Source organism: Tachysurus fulvidraco, chromosome 3 (genome assembly GCF_022655615.1).
Source record: "Tachysurus fulvidraco isolate hzauxx_2018 chromosome 3, HZAU_PFXX_2.0, whole genome shotgun sequence".
NCBI classification, from domain to species: Eukaryota; Metazoa; Chordata; class Actinopteri; order Siluriformes; family Bagridae; genus Tachysurus; species Tachysurus fulvidraco.
In genome coordinates, this window is record NC_062520.1 from 10,852,846 (window position 1) to 10,879,824 (window position 26,979).

A 26,979-nucleotide genomic window follows, 5' to 3' on the forward strand; every position below is an offset into this window, starting at 1 on the left:
ATAGAGACCAACTAATCCCTAAACAGTCCCTAAAACTCATCTTATAGTGTAAAATCTTATTCTCCCACACTCTGTATCCTGATTGGCTTTTGTATACTGTCAATCACTTTTCTAGCCAGACTTCATTTGTTACTGAAGTTGGTGACTGATGATGTTTAGAAAACAAAATGACCCCAGAGAAACCCAACTCCCAGCTGCTCAGATCATTTTTAAGATCACAGATCTATTTTCTTTTAACCAAAAACAATCCTACATACTGTAGCTTTAAATTAATCATCACTTACCCTGGTGCATGACCCCAAGCCCCCAACAGGCGTTGCCATAGGAACAGGGGTAAGACTCAGTTTTGGCTAAATGTTCCCAACTGTTTGTTATGTATTTAGTGGTAGCAACCCTGCAGATATCCATTTATCCCTTATGTTTCTTGTTTAACCTTAAGAGTATTATTTATTGTTGTTTATTGTTGTATATCATTTTTTAGATTTTTTTTCAATAGATGTACAATTTGCCATTGAAATATTTTATCCATGAAATTTTTAAATCCCTAGGAAATCATTTAATTGAGTGCCGACATGGCTTTTCTTTTGCAATCATTTTCATTTCTAATACACAAGAAGGAGATTTGAGTGGCACTTATCTTGAAATGAATTAAATATACAGGTAAATATATGAGGAATTAAAATAGTATTTAACTGCAATAACAGTGAGAAAAATAGAGCTGCATAAAAATAAGCACTTGTGAAGAGGTACTTGCACATTCAGGGTATACTTTCAACATCGTCTCTGATGAACATTTTCACCCCTTCCTCAGCAACAAAGCATTAAAAACTGATTATAAAAGCTCGCCAGCACATGCCCAGACACTTTAAAGTGCATTTAAGTGACCTGAGCAATGTTTTTTCACCACTCCAGCTTTATTTAACAGATACAAGCAGCGACAAATGATAGATGCTTTTCCTTGCAATCCACGTTCCTATGGAAACTGAATAGCTGCCCTTTCGTGCTTGACTGCCACACATCCGAGCTATACGTCCAGACACAATCATATTCTAACACCACACGGTCTTGTCGGTGTCTCATTTGCTGACAACACATGTTATAAATAGTGTTGTGGTCAGTGACTATTAGCATTTCGTAATATTAGGACAAGAGATTTTTAAAAAAGTGCATCAATTACACTGCTTTATATTCTTCTGTACCTTCCCCCTTTCTCTTTTCTGTCACTCAGGTGCTTTGTTTTTCTCAGTTTCCCTTTCATTTTTCTTTTTGAAATAATTGTAATTTGATTCTGCAGGTTGCTAACTGAGTTTATTAAAGTAGGCAATCTACAAGCACTTCGAACGTTCAGAGTCCTCCGAGCTTTGAAAACTATATCAGTAATTCCAGGTAAGGGGTACATGTTGCTGTATTCTAGGAATTAGGCCGCAGTGTTGCTCGTTGTCCAGTCCAGTGCAAATCTCCTTTAAAATCCAGCTGCCTCAATCCACCTGCCCTCAACATTGTCCCCTTCGAGCATTTCATGTCCACATCCCAAGAACAACCCATCCCTTCGTCCCTCTTCTGTCTTGTATGCATATTGTTGGTGGTGTTGTCATTGTGTGCGCTTCGGTTTTTGGCTTATTGCAGATATGTTACTGAGTTTGTGGACCTGGGCAATGTCTCAGCGTTACGGACGTTCAGAGTCCTACGAGCACTGAAAACTATCTCGGTCATACCAGGTGAGAAGGGCGTTAACCACTAAGGCCGACCTGTGTTGCCCAAGGACTAAACGCCTACCACACATTCCCTCTCTTCCAAATCTGGAGACTCTTTTGGAAGCCAGGAATTGTTATGTGTAGGCAATGAGACTTTTGATTTGGTAGCGTGAGAGGTGTCTGAATTATAACTCAATAAACCGCTGTAAGTGCAGGAACAATTTTGGTCTAGAGAGATTCTGTATGAGCACTTTATTTTGAGTGCCCTTATGGAGGTCATATAACATTATATGCTTGAGTGTCAAACAAAAGGACTTTCAAGTGCCAACACGTTGTACAACAAAGCAAATAGAGTCAAGCGAAATTAAATTACGGCTGATGGCTCAGGTTACAGAGCGGCCTCTAGCCTGCAGGCTTGGTTCACTAACACCAAAAGTCTCATTGGACCTTAGTGCTTAACACCTAACACAGGCATGGATAGCTTTAGAGTGACTTGCATGGTAAGCCATGAGCATTGACAACAGACGCACAACCACATAGTAAAGCAAATTTCAAGCATTCCCTCAATTTTACATTTCGTGAGTGAATTATTTGAGTGAAATTGTTGCAGGTTGAAAATATTTAGTCATTCACTCAGTTTGAAGTTATCTTTTCCCCATGGCGTCTGTTGTCAATTGTTAAGTCTGTGGAGTTTTGAATAAAACACAGACAGAATTATGTGCTTGCTTTTGATGTTGTGTGGTGTGTTTATGTTGATTTGTGATAGAAACATTATTGTTATTGTTAACACTCAGTATTGGTTTGCATTATCATAGAATTCTGTTCACAAGTACTGGGCATGCAAGAAGAAAACTTATTTTCATTCATTTTAGTTGATTTTATTTTGTACTGAGTGTGTATATGCAATATGACAGTGCCATTATTTAGTACAGTCATTTATATTTATATTCTGGTTCTTAATCATAATACATTCACTACCATTCAAAAGTTTGGAATTAGCATTCTAAATAATATAAAACTATTTCAAATACATCTGCGTTAGTAAATTGGAAAATAGCGTGTATTTGTAATATAAAATGTATGTAAAATAGAATATATATATAAAGCAAAAGCAATGATTACAACCTGATACTTTGAGGAGAAATCACTATATATTACATTACATTTTTTTATTTATTTTTTTAGTTTGTATTATGTAGACATACATTTAATACATATTTAGTACATTAATAATAAAAAAGTATATAAATAAATGAATAAAATATTTATTATCTATAAATATAAAATGTATTACATTTATTAAATTACATTTATTAGTTATTAAATAAATAATAGTAAATGATTATTGGATAATAAATGACAGGAGATTCCACATTTTTGAAAGGTAGTGTAAAGCCAGGCATAATTATATTTGCATATACGAACAATTATATTTTAATATATATATATATATTTTTTACATTTTATATTACTCTTGTAGCTGTGATTAATTCCTTGTTTGAACTTTACTATAACTGTGGTGTAATTCTCATGTAGGCCTGAAGACCATTGTTGGTGCCCTGATTCAGTCAGTAAAGAAGCTAGCAGATGTCATGATCCTGACTGTGTTCTGTCTGAGTGTATTCGCTCTCATCGGCCTTCAGCTCTTCATGGGTAACCTACGTCAGAAATGCATCCGCAGTACAGCCAACTGCTTCAACACCACCGACGCCTCTTTATACAGCAACACCTCCTTCTTCTGCAATAACAGAACCTGGTCATCACTAGAGGAGTTCAACATGGATGAAGGTATGAGCTGTTCAGTCTGAGTACCTGAAATTTGGTATGGTATTTCACTTGGATTTGTATATCGATTAAGGTTCAATGACACAAAGCAACCCGATATCTGTTATGTGAAAAAGGACAAAATGTTGGGATACATTGCTGCAGCTTGATACGGTTAGAAAAATTCATTCATATACACATATCTCCACCATATCCACCACAACACTTGCCAGAATAATGCATTTCTGACTGTAGTTGCTATGCACAGTCTGTCAGGCACTCTCTACCCCACCTATCAGTGGAAAAGGATCAATATAAGACCATCATTTGGATGGTGGAGTATTTTCACCACAACAGTGACACTGAAATAACAATAGCATGGTGATGCTGCTGGTAAGGAGTCAGCTGGTGCTGTAGCAGTGCTGGTGTTTTTCACCAAGTCAACATCAACACATGGTCCATAAGCAAAAATATCCAAATAACAGAGTTTTGTGGTCAAAAAATGACACTGGTGAATGGTTAGAGCAGTGGTTTGAAAACCACTCGGCTAGAGGATTATGGCAAATTGTTGAACTTTAGTCTCTAAAAGCGGACCAGCAGTGTCTAGAAAAGTAAACAGTAAGTATAATAAAGTTTTGTAGCTATTGTAGCTATGCTTTGGAGTCATTCAGGAAACCTTTATTTTAGGTATGACAGTTCTATAGCTGAATATTACATAATGCAAAAAAGAAGAAACCAATTTAAAAAAAAGGTTTAAAAGACCGAAGAAAACCCCCTGAGTAAATGGTAACAGATCCCCCAACAGACATTATTTAATGCCTTAATTAACACAAACAAAACAGGATCTTCATCTTCATCATCATGAGTAATGCACAAGTATTAATGTTTTTATGATAAAGCTAACAAAACGAATTTTTTAAAACAAACCTGCTGTAACCAATGTTTATCCATTCCGACTAAAATTGAGTCCACAAGGACCATCAACATCTTAATTAATTTGCACTTGTTAATTTTTTTAACATGCAATTATTTTAATTAACATACACTTGTTAGCTTCTAATCTGAGACTGAAAAGCACTTTTTGATTTTTTTTTAGTTCAAGAAGTAATCAGGATTTAGTTATAATTTGTAATATAATAATTTATTATTATTTGTATTTTTTTTATTTAAAAAAATATTTTTTTATAATGATTGTATAAGCATTAGTCATTATAGGTGTATTTGGTTAAAAAAAAATCAACTTTTACTTATTTTTACTGTTTAACATGTTGCCATGTCTGCAATTCCACCTCTCTAAAGTAGAACATAATAAATATTTCTGATTTTTTCACTTTTTTACAATGCCAAATTTCATCTTCTTTATTCATAAGATGAAGAGACAAACACAGTAGTCTTTTAGTGCATTAACCCCTATGACCCTATGTCTGTTTCATTTAAAGTTTAGCTGGAAAACATTTGATTGGTGATTCATTCGAAATATATTCACATCCCTTGTATTCTGCCCAGTCATGCTAACTTAACAGGCCTCGTCAATATTAGCTAACATTGTTCAACAGCACATTATAATAACCTCAGGTTTTCCCAGTAAAACCTTATCACAACATCATGGTCTTTTTTAAATGCCTAAATACAGTTCTAAGTGAATGTTGTTGTTGAGTATATACTCGGCAGACATATAGCAGAATTTATCAGAGAGAAATACTGTTAATGTACTCTTATTATCTAAAAGCTTTATTTGCATGATCTGTAATGAATTACTTTGATGTTTAGCATATTTACGTATATTAGAAAAAGATGTTATGCCTGTTGATCATAACTTTGTCGATGAATCACAATGCTATTAGGTGAGCAGACATCTATTTAAGACGAGATTTAGTATTATTTTTGGTTGGACTCATTTCATTAGAATAGCAATTAGGACAGTGCTGGCACTCAATAACATGACCTGCAGTACAAGGATGTAGGACACTGACTTAAATAGATGGATATGATTCCTGATATGCCTTGTCATACCATGATAATGACTGAAGTGTCTTCCAGTAACCTATAAGTACACAAATACAATCTTTGCAGTCGCATACTATGCAAGAAAACAGGTTTCTTCAAGACCAGCATCTGCTGAAGTTTGGATCGATGAAAAACATGAACCACCCATGCTTTTAACTCTCTTTATTTACTGTAACTTTATGATCAGTGTAGACGGAATGAGTGAGAGGAGGCCACTTATCTTTTCAATACACATGATGAATGATAAATAAGCACTTGTGGAAACGCAGCCAGCTTTTAATGATAGTTTTAATGCTGTGATTGTGGAAAAACCGCCAACATCATCTGCTCCTCTTTAATTTAAACTAACACTGACATTGTCCTAAACAATAGCACCTGATCAGGAAGCACTCAGGCAGATGCTGCAATATGATAAGTGTCTCCGTAGAGTGCTTCTGTGTCATATATTTATATATATATATATATATATATATATATATATATATATATATATATATATATATATATATATATATATATATATATATATATGTATGAGTCCAGGCTACACAAGAGACACATTTAAGGCCATACTGCTGAAACCAGCAATGCTGACAGCTGAAGGCTGAGGATGGGGCAGTCCACAAATCGTGACCTGCCATGGATCCTCCTTCAGCTCCTGTCAACTAAAAGCACTCCAAGTCTGAAGTGGCAGAGTGAGTCTGAGAGAAATGGATGGTATGAAGACTAGGGGATAAAATGGAAGACTCGACCTGATTGGCAGAAGGTTCATTGGTAGTGATGTCAAAACAGTTGTACACATAGTCTCCCAGTCACCCCCTTTAGCGGAGGCAGTGTATCTGAAACCAGCTTACTTTTCCCTACAGCTGGAGCTCTACATAGCACAATTATAGGAAAAATATATTTTAGACACTTACAGAGTTTTGCTCATTACTCAGCAACACAGTCAAATTCACGTTTAGAGATAAATAGTACCTCAATTTTAAAGTTTCATTTTTTTATTCTGTTTTTATACTTCTGTGAAGCTGCTTTAAGACAATGTTCATTGTTAAAACAGCTATACAAATAAATTTCATTGAATTGAATTCACAGTTTTAACCAAATCCACGAAAGTATTGATCTGTATCAAACCTAAGGACAATGAAGTAATTGAGACTGAATATACAGTATGTGTCTATAGAAATAACCTAAAAATTTTTTTAGGTTAAATAGTATGAGTAAATAAACAAAAAATCGTGCACTACACTAGTAAATAGTGTATGGAGTTGTCTAATTATTATATATTTAATATTTTATTTAATTATTTATTTAATTACTTTTATTAAGTTATTTTGATTCTGTTTTATATGTTATTGTACCATAGCTTTGACTTGATGCATATCTTTCCTCGATATGTTTATTAACAAGTGGATCATGAACATTTGGAGCTGTGTATGGAAACTGTGTTGGCATTTTAATATAACACAACATTAATGACAAGTTACTTTACTTTTCTCATTTGCAGGCAACTATTTCAAAGAGGATGGATCCAGGGATGCCTTAATATGTGGATTTGCAAGTGATGCTGGGTAAGAGAGACAAATTATTTGCTTTTGGATAAGTGGTCACCTTTCTAAAAACATATGAGACTTAATTCTAAGACAAAATCCAAAATGATGTAATTTAATTTTAAAACTCTATCTGATGATGTGATGAATTGAAGGTGAGTCTGTGGAGTAATTGGGACGGTGATTGTACAGCAGTTGGTCTAAAGCAATAGATTGCGTTCTTGTCATAGTGTGACTAAAGCAAACAGGACTAGGCGGCTTTAAAGGCCTGAATCAGCACAAGTGTGTGTCTATACATGAGTCAGTGGCCTTGAACAGCTCTCCTCAGCACCGGATGGAACATACAAGCCACCAGTCACTAAAAAAAAGCTTTTAAAGTTGTGCTTTCCAGAAGAGTACTAGCAGTGTGGATGCTATTTTAATATTCATGGTAGATTTGAACATGATAGACTGTAATTTAAAATGAACTGACTATGTCATAGTGTTTTACTGTTGCTTAAAGCTATAGCTGTCACCTCTTATCATTTATTACAGGTAAACCTGTTTTATTAACAAAGACAACTTGGTAGGGTAATAGTCAATCTATATGTCACTTTAAGTATGGATTTCGAGTGATCTTTTTTTTTCTTGATTAAAGTACACCAACAACATCTTACACGTTTGCTAGCTGACCTTCAGTCCTAAGATTATTAAGCGCAGCTATTATCAGTAATATTTAAGCAGATGTTATCTGGTGTCAACTTACCACATTACGCCTACATTTTTAATTAAATTAAATTAAATTAAATTATTTTATGAAAAATATTCTTTTATTTTTATTAAATACAGTTATTATTATTATTTAAAAAATATCTGAAATATACTGTATATGTTTAATTACTTTTTTTTCATTAAACATTATTATACCTATAGCTTTGCATAAATAAAATAAAATACTAATTATTTTCCCCACAGTTTATAATCCTGAGGGCACAGTATGCCTACGTTGCTAAATAAATAAATATGTTCTAAGCTTGTGTATTATTGTTCTAAGTGATAATTGTATATAGCCTTCAGTGATGTCTTAGCATATATACCCAGCTGCTCCTTTCACTGGGGACCTCTACCTGACATGCACATGTCATGTACAAAATACATTTGTTGTTTTATCTTCATTAGCTTTAAGACAAAAGCTCTATAGTATCATAACTTAACACACGTCTATCAAAAACCTTTCACTGGCCTGTCTGTGCACTCTGAAAATCATTATCACAAGACTGACAGATTTCCTCCACCCTATCCATTATGTTTAGGCAACTATAACCCATAAGATGCTACCCTGGGCTTCAAAATGTCTGCTAGAGCTCATTCGGGATGTCTGTTATTGGCCATTAGGAACATTAGGAGCATTAGGACTTGTCTGCTTAATGTGGGAAGAACACATATTAGAAGATGGGATGATAGGAAAAGTTTATTTAAACATTTACCATTAGTGAAAAATATATATTTTAAGACCCCAACTTTTTTGTTGGCCGTGCTATAATGTGCTGGCAAAATACAACATTTAAAAACAAAAGTTATTCATTCATTCATTTTCTACCGCTTATCCGAACTACATCTCAGGCATCATCGGGCATCAAGGCAGGCTACAGCCTGGACGGAGTGCCAACCCATCACAGGGCACACACACACTCTCATTCACTCACACACTCACACACTACGGACAATTTTCCAGAGATGCCAGTCAACCTACCATGCATGTCTTTGGACCGGGGGAGGAAACCGGAGTATCCGGAGAATAAAAGTTATAATTGAAATAATTAAAACAAGAGTCTTCGTGTCAAATGTCCACATGGAGAATGTATTCACTTTCAAAACGTCACTTATTCGCTTATCCTTTTCAGAAATTATAGTGATTGCAAGTATTATATGCTATTCATAGATAAACAGATCAATCAGTCGATAGATAGATAGATAGATAGATAGATAGATAGATAGATAGATAGATAGATAGATAGATAGATAGATAGATAGATAGATAGATAGATAGATAGATAGATAGATAGACAGCTCAGTCGTTCAAAGAATCCACTAATGCCATACACTTTAATAGCTTTTATTGCCCAGAAGGTCAGACCAATTAATGACAAGTATTGACCTTGTCTTGGCTTCCCAAAAGCACCATAGCACAAACATAATCACAAGATGGACAAGCAAACATTACTCTGAACTCTCTAATGGTTTAAATTGTTTTAATGCTATGCTACTGTGGGATTTAGTAGTAATGCTGAACAATAATGCACTGGGCACCTCACTCCCAGCGCTGCACTCAGCAAAAATGAAAGCCTTTAAAATGTCTATTACAATTTCAAATCATCTCAGCATTATTTTTTTATATTATTTTTATACCTCCACTTTGTGCCTTTTGACCACACTGCTCTTAGCTATACATTAGAAGTCAACTATGCAGGCAGAAATCATACTGCAGACAAGGAGCACTTTTTATCCTTTGGGCAGCTGACATTTACAAGTTAAAACAAGTGCATATAATTGCCATCAGAGAGTTAAAATAAATAAATTAAATAAAACAATAGTGAAGAGCGAATGGGCATATTGATGGCTTAGAAGGAATCATCATCTCTCTGAGGCTTCTAGGGTTTCATGCTAAGTATCTCTGCTCCTCTGGATTTTAAGTGCTGTTCGATGAGAAATAGACAGTAATTGCTGTGCATGCTTTTTATTACTGAGGTTCAAAATGATGGCCTCCTACAGTTTTTGGCCCAGTGGCAAATTGTTAAAACATTATCTTAAAAGCAGCTACTAATTGATAATGTGATATTTCAAATTCCAAAGCATTTTTCCCCCTCGTAGCTATGGTGCTAGAAATTAAACACAGAAAATCTGTTGCGTTTCCTTGTGTTATTGGGGTGTAGCCACGGTGGCCTAATGTTGTCGTAAATTACAAAGAGGTTTGTAAATGTTGACCATAACCTCTGCCCAAAAGAACAGATGACAAACTGTTTGTCTTGTCCAATGATAAGAACATTGACCCAGACCTGTGTACAGCAGAGATTAAACAGAGTCAAGGATGCTGTTTTGTGGAAAGCTTTTATCTTGTGACGCAATGGCAGTTTTAGGTTAGGTATCTTTGCAGTAGTGGTGAAAGTGGATGTACAAAATAATGTAATACATTGAAAAAGTAGAATATAAACAAAAGACTGCAAATAAATGAATACTAGATTGAACCCGAGGGTCATGGTGGACACACACACAGCACCTATCCGGGGAACATCAGGCATGAGGTGGGAATACACCTTCCCCGGGATCATTTATAAAATGCTGTTCCACCATGCTGACTTATAAAAAAACATTTCCTTAGTAGTCCCAAAATATCTATTAAAATTGACTCATCTACTTAAGCGTAATACAGAAGTAATTCTGTGGTGTTTAGGCATGTTCATTAAAGTAAGACTATATATACACCATGATTAAGTTGTATTTTCAAGCCTCATAACACAACACAAGTGATTATTATAGGTCATCCAAGTGAACAGATCAAGGTTTTGGGTTCAATCCAGAACAAATCTGACTCTAAATAGCTCAGCAGGACCCAACTGGCTCCTTTTCATCTCAGACCAACTGTTTGTTAATGAATTAAAGTATTAAATATCAGCTAATGCTTAAGCAGCTCTTCCCATTTTTTGACATGTACATGTTGGTGATTATTGTTAAAAGAAAAGGCCTGGTGTTAATAATTTTGCTACGAATTCTTCAGATATTTTACTCCAGCTTGATTGGGAGCTAGGTAATCTGTGTGAAAGGAAGGCACCATGTCCTGTCACCTTGTCAGCATGGGCAGTAATCTACATTCAGCACAGGGGAAGAATCACTAGGTTTTGAAGCCTGCCTGGCATCCGTGTCCCTCCCCTCCTTTTTCATTGTCTGTATTGTTTTGCTAAGGAGAGAGGTGTTGCATGCACTGCCAGTGTTCCCTTTCTCTGACCCAGCACTCATGCTTTGAGTCCAGCCCCTGCTCTCGTTGTTGTAGATGGCGTTTCACCAACTATGGGACCTCATCAGTGGCTGCTCCACAGTTTTGGGGGAAGGGAATGCTTGCTGTTGAATACCTTGTGCAGCTCATCTAGTTTGGTCCAGCTATGTTATTATGAGGTTGAAGAAAACAGATATTTTATTGTACTTCTTTATTCCAAATGGCAAAACCAGCCACAGTAAGCCAACAAATTGCAATATGAGCCCTGTTTCCATATAAAGTTACCAGTTTGGACCATGCTAATTATAATTTAGCTCCTGCCAATCATTTTGATTTGTGTGGTTATTGAATTCAATCCCAGTGATTCTAAGATTGTTACCGCTGTTCACTGAAAGTAACCTGTATTACAGTTTGGCATAAACTTCTAATGTAACACACACTGAAAAAGGACAACTGTATAGGAACAAGAAGACTGTGCATTACGTGCACCAGCATTAAACACCAATTCCCAGAGTCCCTCACCCTGGCCCTGTCTTTGCCTCTTTCTCATTCCCTGGACCCCAGCGGTACAGAAGTACTTACAAGCTCCTAAAATAGCTTATGTTAGAATGGCTTGTGCTTCAGTGATATGATCCCAGCTGCTATTGTGCTGAGTGAGAGCACTTTCTTTGACAAATTCTCCAAGTAACTGCATGCTAGGGTTCTAATTAACCTTAGATGACAACGGCCTTAATCTGCCACTCTGTATTTCAGAAGGTCATCGATTGGGATAACGGTTTGTTGGATGCATTATCATACGGTTGATGCTGCTTTTATGCCAGATGCTGGCAGGAACTGCACATACATTACGCTTCCACAGCAAATCATATCTCAATATTTACAGTAAATCCCGAGCACGATTCATTTCCTAGAAGAAGCTTATAAGATGTAAAAACTATAACATGTTTTAATAAGGTTCTGCCGTCATTGTAAAGGTCCGAGTAGGATACTGTAAATAGTTCTAATCAGTGGAACATTGCTTTGATAGCATGTTTGCATTGCTGATTGTTCGAGAAGAAACTGAGGGTGCTGTCAGTACAGCAGGGTACAAAGCCCCCGTTCAAGACGAAGTCAAGTGGGGCCCATCCATTAGCACCTCCTCCATGGCAAGGTGTCTGGGAGCGATACAACCCGTCAACCCACACCCTCACACTCATAGTGGCCTGGCACCAGACATTGCTATCCTGAGGAAAGCAAAGCTGCTTGGAAATGGGACAGGGGGCAGTGCCATGGTCTGTTGGCGCCACTGGCCTCTCAAGTCACCCATGCTGACAGTCTCTCACCTCTTCTCATGGGCCGACAACAGTTTGAGATGTAATAGGTGCTTCACTGTTACTCTTCATGGTAGGAAATTCTAGAAACATGATGGAGGCAATAAGATGATGACATGTTTAAAATGATTATAAAATGATTATACACTCTGAAATCTCATGCAATGAAAATCCTCATAAAGCTATGTGAAGTAGGGATGTATTCAAGCTATGAATGCATAATTTGGCATGAATAGATAATGTTTTTTATGAAGATACAAAAAGGAGGTGAGCTATTTGGTTTAGTTAGTTTGTTTTTCTCGCTGTTATGAGTGGTTTGCTTTAGTAGCCTGACTTGAACACTAAGTTTTGAAAAAAAAAAAAAACAACGTATGTCTACTATATTTCTAGATAATTTGGCCACAATTTCAGGAAATAAATTAAAAAAAATTAATCAGCTTTTTTTTTACAGTCACTGTTCCATATATCCCATGCAGAAAAATATACAGAAATAATATTTTAATTAAATTTGTGTTTTTCCTTTTTTTTATCCTTTTAAAATGAAAAATGTCCTGGAAAAACATAAATGATAGCTCTCCGGTTTGGAAAAGACTTTGTTTTGAATGATAGCTAGCTTTCTTATTGGATAGAATGCATGCCAGAAAGCTTTACTGTACATAGCATGTAAAATGTTAAAGTTGTGAATAAAATGAATAAAGTTATGTTTTTATTTTCTACTTACAATTTCTGACTGAACAAATGGCCCTGTTTTTTTAGTTTAAAAAAAAAATGTATTCCTTTATTACCAGGGTCACGTTTTCATGGTTCAGATTTAATATATATATAAAATCATGAATTGAAAATGGTGAAAATCAATGGACTGAGCCTGAGAATTTTCCTTCAACGATTGCAATGTTCTTGTTCACAGAAAATGTCCAGATGGTTTTGTCTGTATGAAGACAGGACGTAATCCAAACTATGGCTACACCAGCTTTGACACCTTTGGCTGGGCATTTCTCTCTCTCTTCAGACTCATGACACAGGACTATTGGGAAAACCTATACCATCAGGTCTGCATCTTCACAGTCTGTGTAATAGACTGGATTCATTCCTGAAAAATCTTATTTGATGTAATATTTCTAGGTGATAAGCCAACTCAATAATTTGCTAATCTAAATCATCTTTATACTGAAACTAAATCTTGAATGAATTAATTTGGTCAGACGCTACGGTCTGCGGGAAAGACCTATATGGTGTTCTTTGTGGTGGTGATCTTCCTGGGCTCCTTCTACCTGGTGAATCTGATCCTGGCAGTTGTAGCTATGGCCTATGAAGAGCAGAACCAAGCTACCCTTGCCGAGGCGATGCAGAAAGAGAAAGAGTTTCAGCTCGCCATGGAGCAGCTAAAAAAAGAACAGCAAGTATGTGTGCACTTTGCACGGAGACCTTTATCGTTATCTTACTTATGGTTAATCGTTAGATTCCACAATATTTTTCTGGGTTGTATATAAGACATAATTTAACATTTGTAGATTTTATTTTACTCATAAAATTTAGAACAGTTTATTTTTTGAGTTGGGCTAATCCATACATCCAACACAACTATCATCCTTGATCATTTTTAATATGTAAAGAAAATGATTTGATATTTTTGCCTTCTTGTTTATATACCTCAGTCATCTCAGCTTGATAATTCACCTCCCTTATCCCACCGTGCCTTACAGGCAGCTCACAAATCTCAGGAGACTGAGTCAGTGTTGGCTCCTGACCTGTCTCCCTTGGCTCCTCAAGAAGACAAAGAGCACAAGAACAGGAAGAAAAGCCTGAGGCCACTTTCAGAAAAGATGGAGAACGATGGTGATGAAAAGTCACCAAAGCAAGATACTTTAGATGGAACAAAGGTAGATTGTTCTTCTTGATAAAACTGACAACAATTAGCCAAATATGTTTGGAATGTGAAACAAATGGTGACACACACACGAAAGGCAAAATTCTTCAAAATTCATATCTATTTTGTGACTTAGGTTCTATAAAAAGATATAATCACTGAAATTATTTAGTAGTTTCTTACTCATAGCTTTTCTAACTTTCATGATATTTTACAATATTGCACTCCATATTTTCAAAATAACACAAATTTCTCCTGAGAGCTGGCGAGTAAAATGACAATTTACCATTTAAAACATACGAAACGTCAACTTATAATCAGTGACAGTGAGTGAAATACAGTGTAGCAATTCTCAGCTTTCTCTTAGAGATAAATCACTTGCCATTTAGCAGATGCAGAAAGCAGATTGTGTCAGATAAGTCTGTTCTTTGTTTTCAGCAATCAAACGCTTTGGTGGTGCGAACTCTGTCGTCGTGGACCAAACGGGAAAGCCAGGCCAGTATCTTTAACTTCCGTCTGAGGAACAAAGAATCTGAAACAGATGCTGACGATGAATTTAGCAATCATGGTGATCCGGATAGTCGTCCTGGCTCCCTTGTCTTGCCCTGGCAAAGGAGGCGGATTAGTGCACAGAGCACAAGCAGTCATGGCTCTCAGGTCTTCTACCCCAGCCTCAATATCAACGGAAAGCTGTTTGTCGCTATAGATCAAAATGGCATCTCGAGTCCAGGACCACTGACCCCTCTGCCATTACCCGCATGCACCATGGAGAAGGTCAAAGAAGAAAGTGTGAGTAAATCTGCTGTACTAGCAAACAGTATAATAATTTTGAGGTTCAAAAATATTTCATGAATACGTGGGTTACTTACAATCAGTGCGGCTCAAAACATGATTTGTTGAACCTTATTAAACCAAAGAACTTTGAATTTGTTTTGGATTATGTATGGTGTTCTAATCTAGGAAACCCCTTTAAATTGTATAGTTTTTCTTTCACGTCCATCTAAATCTTTGCCAAAAGTGAATTTTAGACTACAGTGAAAAGGGGAAAAGGGATAGGGATAAACGGAAAGGGATAAAATTGCATTCCCACTTACTATTCCACTACCACTGCCACTAACACAATAATTAGCTAAAAGCAATTGTTAGTTATTGCATTTTTTTTTTGCAATAATGTAACGTAATAGCTAAGATACGAACATTATAATATATAACTTTTATATTAAACACCTTATCACTTATCACACCTGATTAGCAGAATTATCCACATCAGGCTTATTCTCATCACCTGATGTGAAAGTTGCTTACTGCATTTAAACTGGCCATGCTCAATCAGTCAGTTCTATTCTAGGAAATAGAATAGAACTATTCTATTCTATTCTATTCTATTCTATTCTATTCTATTCTATTCTATTCTACTAAATTTCCCATGTGTTTATTAGAGCATTGGATTAACCCTTATATCTGTCTCATTATAACACATAGCTATCTCAAAGCCTGACTGAAACTTAACATTACTATTATTATGGCAGGTTTCGGACATCTTTAGGCAAAGAAGAGAAAGATTTTTTTTAACAGTGCATTTTTTAAACTGGCTCCTGGCACAACATAATTATTGCAGATACACTATTTAACCAAAAGTGTTTGGACACCTGAGCATCACTAGCATATCTTCAAAGTACACTATTGTATAAGACTTTGTAGGCTGTAGCATTACAGTTTCCTTTTCCTGGAACATGTTCCTTCATGCCACTGTGTAAGTGTCCTACACAGAGCCCTGACCTCTCCCCCACCGTACACCTTAGGGATGAACAGGAACACAGACCGCACCCCAGATCTCCCCATCCAACATCATTGTCTGAGCTCACTAAAGCTATTGTGAACTTGTATGAAACCTTCCCAGAAGAGTGGAGATTATTATAACTGCACAGGGGAATTAAATCTGGATTGCAATGTTCAAAAAAAACACATGAGCATGTGATGGTCAGGTGTTTACAATTTAACATGTGACTTTTGGTCATATAGTTTATCTTATAAATTAAAACAGATTAAAAACATTATATAAGATAATTCTAACATTTCCATTTCTGTTTTGGTGATTTGTTATGTTTAAGGTAAAGTAGATATTATAGTCATTTCTAGAAAACCTGGCCAAAACCTTTTTTTTTTTCTTCATTCTTTTTCATTTTTTTAATTTTTTTTATTCTGGCTTTCCAGAATTAGGTCAAGACTCCAAATTTAGGTTCAGCCACATTATAACAAACTAGAAAAGAAAAATAAAGGCTTCATTTAGCTCTTTAATCTTAGAGAAAGACCGGGATACAGTAGATTGTTAAAAATGCGTACCGCAATTTAGGAAGATATAAGATTTGTATATGTTTACAGAAATGCAAACAGTTTTTTATAATTCCATATCTCAGGTTCTAAACATAATTCCACATATCAATGAGGGACAAAATCCTTTATTACTGACAGACAAAAGAGGCGAGACCTTAATGGTTTTGTTAATAAATTGGGATTTATCGACCTCCATTAAGAGCATTGTGAATCTGATGCAACTGCAAATAAAAGCAGACAAGTGATGAGACCTTTGTTGCTTTGATAATACTTTAACTGTTCATTCGACCTCCATTAGCATTATGTAAGTAATTCTACTACAAATAGATTTAGGTTACTGCATTTGAATAAATAGACAATATTTAAAATCATAATTGAAGTGAAAGTTGGTGTTTTTTAAGTGCAAACACACCTGTATTGAGACGCCAAATTCTGAAATCAAACCGCTTCACAAATAAACACACAGAGAGTATGACAAGCTTTTCTAGGGAACAAAAGCCCTTTTCTCCAAACCACCCTGGTTAATGTCCTCAGTGACACATAGCTTACTCACGGCCCATTCAAAGCTTTCCCTTGAAGCCTTTATTGCACAGAAGCTCAAATAAGTACTATATATGACTTATTAGCAATAAACTCTACATGTGTTGTGTTAATGCCAAACTAATAAATATGAAACGGTCATTTATCTGATTAAACAACTAAAGTAAACTTGGACAATATTTCTGAAAGTACTAGAAACAAACACGTCTTCTAATACACTGAGCATCTAATTTGCGAGACAGAGAGGCATTTTTTGTTAAGGTGTGTGGTGAGTAAAATAATAAGCAGCGAGTAGGATGTTAACTTATAGTACTGGTTTTGGATAGATGTCTTGTTTTTTTGTTTTTTTAATCAATGTGCATTTACACTGAGAACATTGGTGTGAGAGATTTAAAGTTGTTCATGCTGCAAAGAAAAAGTCTTGAATGGCTCACAGGTTAATCAGGAGCTCTCAGGAGACCTGACAACCTCTTCCCTATCTGATAGAAATGAGCCGGGGGAGGGAGTGGGGATACACTGTTGTCTTGGCGATGCAGCCATGGTAACATAGCAACAGTTGAATAGGAGTTGTGAAGTCTCGCCGCACACACATTGTCTTTCTCTCTCTCTCTCTCTCTCACACACACACACACACACACACACACACACACACACACACACACACACACACACACAAACACACACACTAGAAAGGACCACTTTTTTTTCCTCCAAAATAGCAGCGTGGGCGTTCTCGTTGCCAGTGACAAAGTGACTTTGCGTCATACCTTTGATTACCTGGGGTCAAATAAATTTGAAATAATCGGCGAGTCCCTGCTTAAAACAAGGCCTAATATAATTGATACCGAAACTCTTACGATTAATCACAGATACCCACAGTGTTCTTGAATGGGTATTGTTGTTAAAAAAGCTATATACAGATTTCCAGTGCAATTCTGTTAGCACACACACGTTACAGACTATGTTTGGAGCGCTGTATCAGTAGGATACCTCTCTAATTGACCAGAGAAGCTGTTTGTCATTTTCAGGTTTTTATTTCTTCCTCGATTAAATGGTGCTTGTGTCAAAGCAGAATAATTAATGAACCTATTATAGTTCAGCTGTAGCATGCGCTTCATTTAAAACACGCCACCCAACTGGTCCGAGGTGTATTTTAAACGCATCAAACTGAATTTTCATGATTAAAATGATTAGAATAGTTGATATAACTGTTAAAATTTCACACCTTTTTCTCCACAGATAGAGCAAAGTGACACTGGCAGACTTTTGCTTTTTTGTTTTCACTTCATTCATATGACCGTAGTCCCTTTTGCCTTCTACAGGGATCAAACGATCTGAGCAGTACGTTCCTCCCGCAGCTGTCCCTGGAGGGCCGAGACAGGGCGCTAAGTGCTACTAGCTACCTCACTGACGCCATGGAAGGTAAGATACGCTGAGTGGAAATTACTGCTTCTCAGAACTAGTCCACAGACAAATTTAACAACCGTTTCTGAAACACAGCTCAGGAGACATCTTCATTTGAAATCTGCATTTCAAGCTATTTTCCAGCATCTCATATTTCAAATAATTGAAAGTAATATGTAATTATAATAATTACTTATTCAAGGCACAGAATTCTTTTTACATCACTAGACATACTAGTGAATCCATGCTGATCTCACCTATTTTGGCACTGCAAGCATTTCATACTAAACGTCTTTCCACTATAGATTTAAAATGTCAGCTCTGCCTTTTGGAGCGTGTGAGGACAGAAGGGCACCTCCATCTGCTCCCTCTTAAGGCGGTCCCCTGAGACTCCTCTCTCTGTTGTTTTCAAGAGAGAGGTGTTATCCTCCATAAACCCGATTAATCATGAAACAGCCTGTTTGCTGCATCATCAGGACCTCACAAGAGGTCTTTCCCACTGTAGCAGGACTGCTCTTTGAGAACCAACTTAAACTACCTCTCATGTACAGTAGATGACTTACATGGATGCTCAGAGTCATTCTATTTACTCTTCTTTACTGTTATGACTGGTTTCAAAACTCATAACCAATCGTACTAAATTGTAACCAATCTTAAAATTTCATATGAATAGTGAATAGTAATTACCAATATAATAACTAATATTATATTAAATCATTTTTCTTTTTTATGAAACGGGCCAAGTTTTATAGACGTGGCCAGGAATTTGGAAGATGGATTAGTTTATTTATAGGATTAATCCTATTAAACTATGGTTTTGGATATAACCTTGAAGCATTGATGACTGTCTCACACTCTGCTGCTGTAATACTGTTAGTTTAATAATGTTGCTTGTACATGGCGTTTATGCGTTATATAAAACTCTTGCCTGCGATTTCACTACCATAAAGTTCTCCCAGGCATTTTGATATAATAAAGAACAATTTTCTAATACAATTAGAAGCTAAATCAGTAATTGGCAAGTCTTTATCTGCTTATTGGTCTGTTTCATACCGAGCCGTATTAATCTGGCACTTAGCAACTAACAACTGAATAGAGTTATATAAATTATTAGCTAATCATTCTAACACTTTCTGAATCATCCAGGATGTTGTTGAGGACACCACAAACACTAAGGTCATGTGGAATTATAATATTAGCAGTCATCTGTTAGCTGTATTGTAGATAGCCATATAATAAGCACAACTTGACAACCGTATCTCTGAGAGCTGCTCAGTGGATTCATGAATGCATTCAATCGACTTTCCCAAAGAAAACAAACAAATGATATTAATTTCTAGCACAGCACTGTTAAATACCCGGAAGGTGTTGCTTAATTTTCTATAAGAGCGCAGCTCAAACAGTGGCTTCCTGCTGCAAGGTAAATCACAGGTTCATATTAATGTACTTTTTCTAATATGTTTCTATAGTAACAACTAACACAGTCACTTTCATATGTTAAAGTCTGATGTCTCTAAAGCCAGTGCTTAACAGTCATAGGTAAAACTATTCTGTTACAATTTGAGCCACAGTAAGTGGCTAACACATTTGCCCTAAGCCTCCGGGGTTGGGGGTTTGATTGCTGCCCCTTCTCTTTCTGCCTGTTGATATGTTGATATGTTTTCTTCATGTTGTAAGGTTTCTACCAGGTACTCGATTGCTGATTGGCATTGGTGTGTGTGTGTGTGTGTGTGTGTGTGTGTGTGTGTGTGTGTGTGTGTGTGTGTGTGTGTGTGTGTGTGTGTGAGTGATTATCCCTTGCAATTGGTTGGCACCCTGTCAAGGGTGTCCCCAGTCTTGTGCCACGAATCCCCAGGGATAGGCTCCAGTAGGATAAGCGGCACAGAAAATGATGGATAATGTCTGCAGGACGAATGGCTGTGTGGTTTCTCAAGCTGTATTCTTTGTGTTATTAACTTCAAGATACAGAAAATAAGGCAGGCTGGAGAGGGAACAGTGGTTTATTGGGGTAACTGGAACAACCTTGTTTTTGCAGACATTCCAGAGCAGTAAAAGTAACTATAATGGATACAAATTATGAAGTATTATTCTTTAGTACATTATTAAAACGTCTTAAAAGGTAAATTGCTGTGGTACAATGGATATAAAAGTCTAAACACGCAGGTTAAAACGGCAGATTTTTGACACAAGATGAAAAAAAGCAACTAAGATAATCGTGTCAGAACCTTTTCCAATCTCACTGTGAAATTACAGTGTCTAAAAAAGAAAATGTTTAAGAGAAAAAAGGAAAAGAAAAAAGTTACAATAACCCAGTTGAATAAGTGTGCACACCCCTAAACTAATCTTTGTTGAAGAATTGATTTTTATTACACCATTATTTTTAATCTTTTCTCTCAGTCCATGCATGGAACATCCTGACTCGCAATAGGTTCCCACTTTTTTCTTGCAAAAACATTCTAGATCTATCAAAAGTACCTGCTTCAGGTTACCGCACAGATTTGTACTTGTTTTCAGGTCTGGGATCAGGCTGGATCACGCAAAACATCGATTTTCTATTGGTTAAATCATTTCTTTGTTGATTTTGTTATGTTTTTGGTCATTGTAGTGCTGAAAAGAGAAATAGTCAGCTTACTAACAGACACCTGAAGGTTTTGACCTAAAATTGCATGGATTGTGTAGCTAGTCATGATTCCCTCCAGCTTCAAACAAACTCCAGTTCTGGCTAATTAACAGCAGCCCTAAAGCATGATGCTGCCACCACCATGCTGCACTGTAGCTATGGTGATCATTTGGGGATTTTTTTTTATTTTTTGCACTGAACATACCTTTTGGAATTATGGAATTATTATACCTTTGGTCTTATCAGACCATTCTGCTACATGATTTGGGGTGATTTATTCAAGCTTGGATGCTTTTTGTGAGAAAGGCCTTCTTTCTAGCCACCTTACACATCGCCCAGAAAGGAGAGATTGCTGTCACATGAAAAGAGTAATCAGTACTTGTCAGATATTCCTGCAGCTCCTTTAATCTTGCTGTAGGTCTGATATTAGTGAGTGCAAAGTAAAAGGCAAATGTGGACATCTGTGATATTGATTGGGGTTTCTCAGTGTTTAAGTTTGGTTTTGTTTGTAGCTTTCTGGCATTAACATTATAGTGTCAGAGTTGGAGGGGCATTTCTTCTTCTTTTATTAAAACCTGTATCCATTTCTGACTGCGTGAACATTTATGGCAGATTGAGAATGAAAGCTGAATGTGTGAATAAGGGCACGATACAGACAGTTTTGAGTGTGAGCAAAGCAAATCTGTGTGTGAGCCGCAGATATTTAAATCCACACGCGTATATTTGTGTAAAGGTGAAAGAAATGTGTGCAAGCAGACAGAAACCTGACATGTTATAGGATGTTATATGCACATTTAAAAGTTTTTACCAAGTGCTATGAACTAATTATGTTGTCTCCTGAATTGTTTGAGTCTTAACGTTTGCAAAATATCTGATACGTCTAGGCATTCTTTTTCCAAAGCCATACTTCATCAGGCTGAGAAAGTGCTTGTCCGCCTACCTGATGTCTAAGTGGAGTGGGTGCAGGAATGGTCCGTCTCTCGAATTATTAGACAGCCAGGATATAATTACTAATACTCTGTGACATGTAGAAATGTGAAGCTTTAAAATCGAGGATATTAAAACAATTATTCTATAGAAAATCTTTAGAATAAAGAATACATTTGAAATATTAGGATAGAGAACAATGTCTCACAAAACCAATGTATTAAAGTCACGAAAATTGATACCTATTGAAATAAAATGCTGACTCGATTGAGCTTTTATTTTGCGAAAGAATGAAACATTTAGTGGTGGCACTTTTCAATTAGCAGTTAAATTGTATATTCCATCTGTAGACAGTTATTTGACATTTAACCAAAGTCTAGTTTCCTAATGACTGAGGCTTCAATAAACTATTTCTGTTTCCAAAGTATAATAAAGTCATATTTAATAAAAGTCTTGCCTATAAATCCTATGGTCCCCAATTGTTGACATGTCAGCAGAAAAGTTGCTAACAAAAGGACAAAGAGGGACAATTTTAGGTGTGCTAGCATGAGAAAATGCCAATCCTCATTATCACTGATACAAAAGCTGACATGGCAAGACACAGTAAAACCAAGTATAGTACTGAGCATGGCTTGAAATTGTCACATGACTGAATCTATGATCATTATTTTTTAATTAATATAAGCTGTAACTTATACTGTAATTGAGATTCAGTCACATGGTTGTCATTATGCTTCTCTTCTCTTTTTGCTTGTATCTTTATACATACAGTCGGACCATTAGCGGTACATGCGGTTAGCAGTAGCTACAGTTAGAATAATTTAAATAAAGAGGCTGGAAAATTTTATCTATTTATATTTGTGTTCTGAGCAGAAGTGAGATGGCCATTGTGTTCACTGATTGGTAAATATCCATTCGGAGTGAATGAAATGGAGTCTGACAGGGTGGCTGCACTCGCAGTAAAGAATGACATGACCACAAACACATCTGAGGAGTTAGCTCATACATTAGTCCTCCCAAGTCAAGGAAATGGACGTGCTGTCTGTCTTTATCACATTCCTCATTAGAAACGGATGCATCTGCTGCAGCCCCCTCTCCTACATCACGGCCCAGCGCTCTCAAAATGAAAAATAAAAATGCTGACCTTTTCTGAGTTCTCATATGCAGTTTGTCATGTTTTTTATTTTTTATTTATTTTTTCACATTAGCTAATTGATAGCAATAACTAACATCATGAACTACACTAGTTAACATTTATGAGCACCGAAGTCCTGAAATTTCTGAGCTAACATTTAAAACTCAAATAAACACCTCACACTTTTTTAATCAGTTCATAGTTTTAAACTGCACATTATATTGTGGAATGTCTGCAAAAAATATAATTACTGTTATCACTTACACTGGAGCAGCTATGAACAGCCAGCTTCTCTCTAATCTAAATTAGAAGTAGAAAAAGCAAATTAATTCGATTCTCCTGTGGCAGAAAACTTATTGACAGGTACAATGCGCTGACACTGGAGACTCCTTCCATAAATATTAAAGTAACATCTCAATACAAAAACTGTGAAGTGTATGTTTCATTTTTTATTTTTATTTTTTGATGCTACCAAATGTTTAAATCTTATTTATTATTACACTTAACAACAGCAGGCTGCTAGCACATAAACCCATAATTTAAATTATAGTAAATTATACTAATTATATAATTATAAATTATAGAAATGATAGAAATGAATAAACACCTTCTAGCCAATCAGATTTGAACTCTACACCACTGTGGTACAAGTAACTTCAAATGAAGAATGGCATGAAGAGTAGTTTTTTAAAACTGTGTCATCAAGTGGTGTTTAAACCTTGTGAAGCAATCCAGGTAAAGTCTTGTTAAATATGTCACATAGTGATTTATAGTCAATATAAGAATTGGAAAGTCTCACATAAGATTAATCACTGATGAAGGATTAAAGCTGAAACATTTGTTTAAGCAACCAAACAGTACTAAAGGTCTGCAGAATCAATAGCTTTTTATCAGAATCAGAATCAGAATCAGCTTTATTGCCAGGCATGTTTTCACATGCGAGGAATTTGTTTTAGTGCCAGAAGCTCCACAGTGTAACAGAATGACATATACAGTATGATTGTATGTACACGTTTACAGATGTGAAATGTGCAGTTTAATATACATATACAAATATAGACAATTGTATGTACATATTTATTTATACAGTTACTTCCAGATAACAAGGTTAACAGTGGATTATCTTTCATATAAATGTTAACTAAATACATGCATACTTACATAATAAAGCCTGTTTATTATTAACCTTAAAAGATCTTATTCATTACTCATAATAAAGTGTTCGAAACATACTAAAGTGAGGAATATGACCCAGGACCTACCAGCTGGTTCTGAGATTTTAAGGTGTTAACTAACACTTATTTACTTCCTGAGTAAAAATAATTTTCAGCAATTAAAGCGTGTTATTAAACATTGCTAATAAGCTGAACTCAGGTTTCTGTAAATGCCGGAACCACTGGGATCATTCAGCCTCACTTATTTATTCTGTCAAATAACCACCACAAATATTAATTAAAGCCTACTATTATTAAGTTGACGGATTCGTCTGGAGAACAGATGGAGTAAACGTTGGTTAATACAGATAAGATTTTTTTTGTCTTGCTTTTTTTATTATTTAATACTTGTCTACTAATAGCATTAATATATCATTGTGCTGTGACTTTATATCATTATGCTGTGACTTTAAATGTTAACTTATGCTGTTAATAATACTGATTAAGAGATCTTAAGGCTAATCTAGCATTTCAGTGTATTACAGTCTCAATAAATGTGTTGTTCTATCAGTCTCCTTAATCCAGTCGAATCTCAGTCATGTTTGGGATAAAGGTAATTGACTGACCATGAAAAGTAAATCAGTAACGATGTGAAGGCTCCATTTATTCAAATTCAAATTATATGTCTAATACACAATTATAGATAAACAGTACAACATGAAGTAAAATGCTTTTTGTCTGTCCATGTCATAAAAGTAGAATAAAATTAGAATAAATATAGATTTAGAATAAAAACAGAAATAAAATTAAAATGTACATTAGCAAAGTGTATATATATATTATTCAGGATGTCTTTTGTGTATAAAATATTTTAGTAAATGAAACCTGCTTTTTTTATGTGAACAGAGCTGGAGGAAGCCCACCAGAAATGCCATCCCTGCTGGTATACATTTGCCCACAAGTACCTGGTGTGGACGTGCTGCCCTAGATGGCTCAGACTGAAAGAGTGGGTCAAGATCATGGTAATGGATCCCTTTCTGGACCTGGCGATCACCATCTGCATCGTGCTCAACACACTCTTCATGGCCTTGGAGCATTACCCAATGACAGACGACTTCAACAAGATGCTTTCTGTGGGCAACCTGGTGAGTAGGAGTTAGATTGTATGTTGAATATAAAAGCTTAAATACCAAGAGCAGTCAGAGGAAGGCAGAACAGCAGAGTTTCTTAGATTAGAATGGAAAAAAAAAACTTTGAAAGGGTTTCCAGTGAAAGCTTAAAAATGATGTTTTCTTTGCTGTCCCTGAATTTTTTTCACTATGACTTGTCAAGATAAAGGGACATTCTCACCTCTCCCGCAGCTTGCTCATTAGATCCAGCACTACAATTGTTGTAACATGCAAGAGCAGCATTTCTGCAAGTCTGTTGTTCATTACAGAAGACAAAGTGATTTTAGCAGACAGGCTTGTTTCCTTGGGAGACAGTACTAAAAAAAAAAAAAAAAAAATGATATGCATGATGAAAGAAGAGAATTCAATGAGAATTTCAAATAATGTTTAGTCTTAAATACCATTTAGCTTAAATTGAATGTATATATAAAATAAAAAGATAAGATAGATTTGGGGAAATATCTCTAATATCTGTTCTAAACAGAGATAGAAATGAACATGTACATGGATAGAAATCTTGTACAATTATTTTGTGAAAACTGGTTTTAAAATACAGTTTGGTGTAATGTTTTTTAATATTTATAAAGAATAACTGACCAGTATATATTATTGACACATAAATTGATAAAGGGATAAATAATGATGATAAATGTGATGTAGGACAACATGCTTAAATCTTTCATCAATTTGAAATGCAAAATATTTTTCATTTTTCTGAACTTTAAATACTCATAACTAAAAGGTAACGAAGGCATATCATATATGGATTTGATTAAAAAACTTGTCTCATATCTTGTGTAAGTATCGAATAAACTGCGGTACGCCTTGAGCCGCTGTCTATGTAATACATCATGCAAAGCAAACAAGCAACATCCATCCATGTCACCATTCCTTTGTTCTCTGCATTACACTCTTGCCGTGTACCTCTGTGTGTTGTGACTAGATGGTCTGTACTATGTCTTGAAGAGGAGTCATGTCAGGACAACAGCACTCAGTCAAATCAATATGCTTCGCTCTACTGGTGTTTATCAAACTGTAGATTTGGAGCAGTTTCCTCAACACTGGGGTCATGGGAACATATTGGGTGGAGGAGCGTGCATGTGAAAATATATGCATCCTTTCAGGAAATCATTATTTTTGCATGACTTATGATGGTATTGACTCAGTCTCTCCTCTGTCTCTGTGCCGGTAAATAGCCTGTACTGTCCAGGGCTGCTTTGTAGATGTAATCATATTCAAAACACAGTAGCAGTGTGCGGTGGAGAGTACATTATTTGGCACTTACAAACATCACATGATGGTTCACAGAATTGTTAGTTGAAGGAGATCCTGCACAGATTTTATAACTGAGGTATAAACATAGCATGGTCTCCTTTATAAGGCCTCAGTATATAGTTCTGTCTGACATGTTTGTCAAAAATGATTTAACCTCAGAAGCTTCATTGTTGATGGATACTACATTCTCATGTGGTATTTGTTCTCTTTGGGGAAAAGGAATGTTTTGAGATTAACATTTTGGCAATCTAGCTTGCAATGC

At 35.9% G+C, this 26,979-nt stretch overlaps 1 protein-coding gene across 3 annotated transcripts in view; it reads left to right on the forward strand.

Moving 5' to 3' along the window:
- Positions 1 to 26,979, forward strand: part of scn5lab (sodium channel, voltage gated, type V-like, alpha b) — a 117,687-nt gene that overhangs the window by 31,096 nt on the left and 59,612 nt on the right. The window contains exons 6-14 of one of the 3 annotated variants that reach the window (XM_047811643.1): positions 1,295 to 1,386; positions 3,231 to 3,482; positions 6,970 to 7,033; positions 13,200 to 13,341; positions 13,495 to 13,692; positions 13,996 to 14,172; positions 14,598 to 14,948; positions 18,356 to 18,455; positions 25,180 to 25,418. In XM_047811643.1, coding sequence (XP_047667599.1) covers positions 1,295 to 1,386; positions 3,231 to 3,482; positions 6,970 to 7,033; positions 13,200 to 13,341; positions 13,495 to 13,692; positions 13,996 to 14,172; positions 14,598 to 14,948; positions 18,356 to 18,455; positions 25,180 to 25,418 — 1,615 coding nt within the window. Of the gene's footprint in view, positions 1 to 1,294; positions 1,387 to 1,626; positions 1,719 to 3,230; positions 3,483 to 6,969; positions 7,034 to 13,199; positions 13,342 to 13,494; positions 13,693 to 13,995; positions 14,173 to 14,597; positions 14,949 to 18,355; positions 18,456 to 25,179; positions 25,419 to 26,979 lie in introns of all 3 variants that reach the window. The other 2 variants (XM_027149489.2, XM_047811644.1) reach the window with 2 other exon arrangements.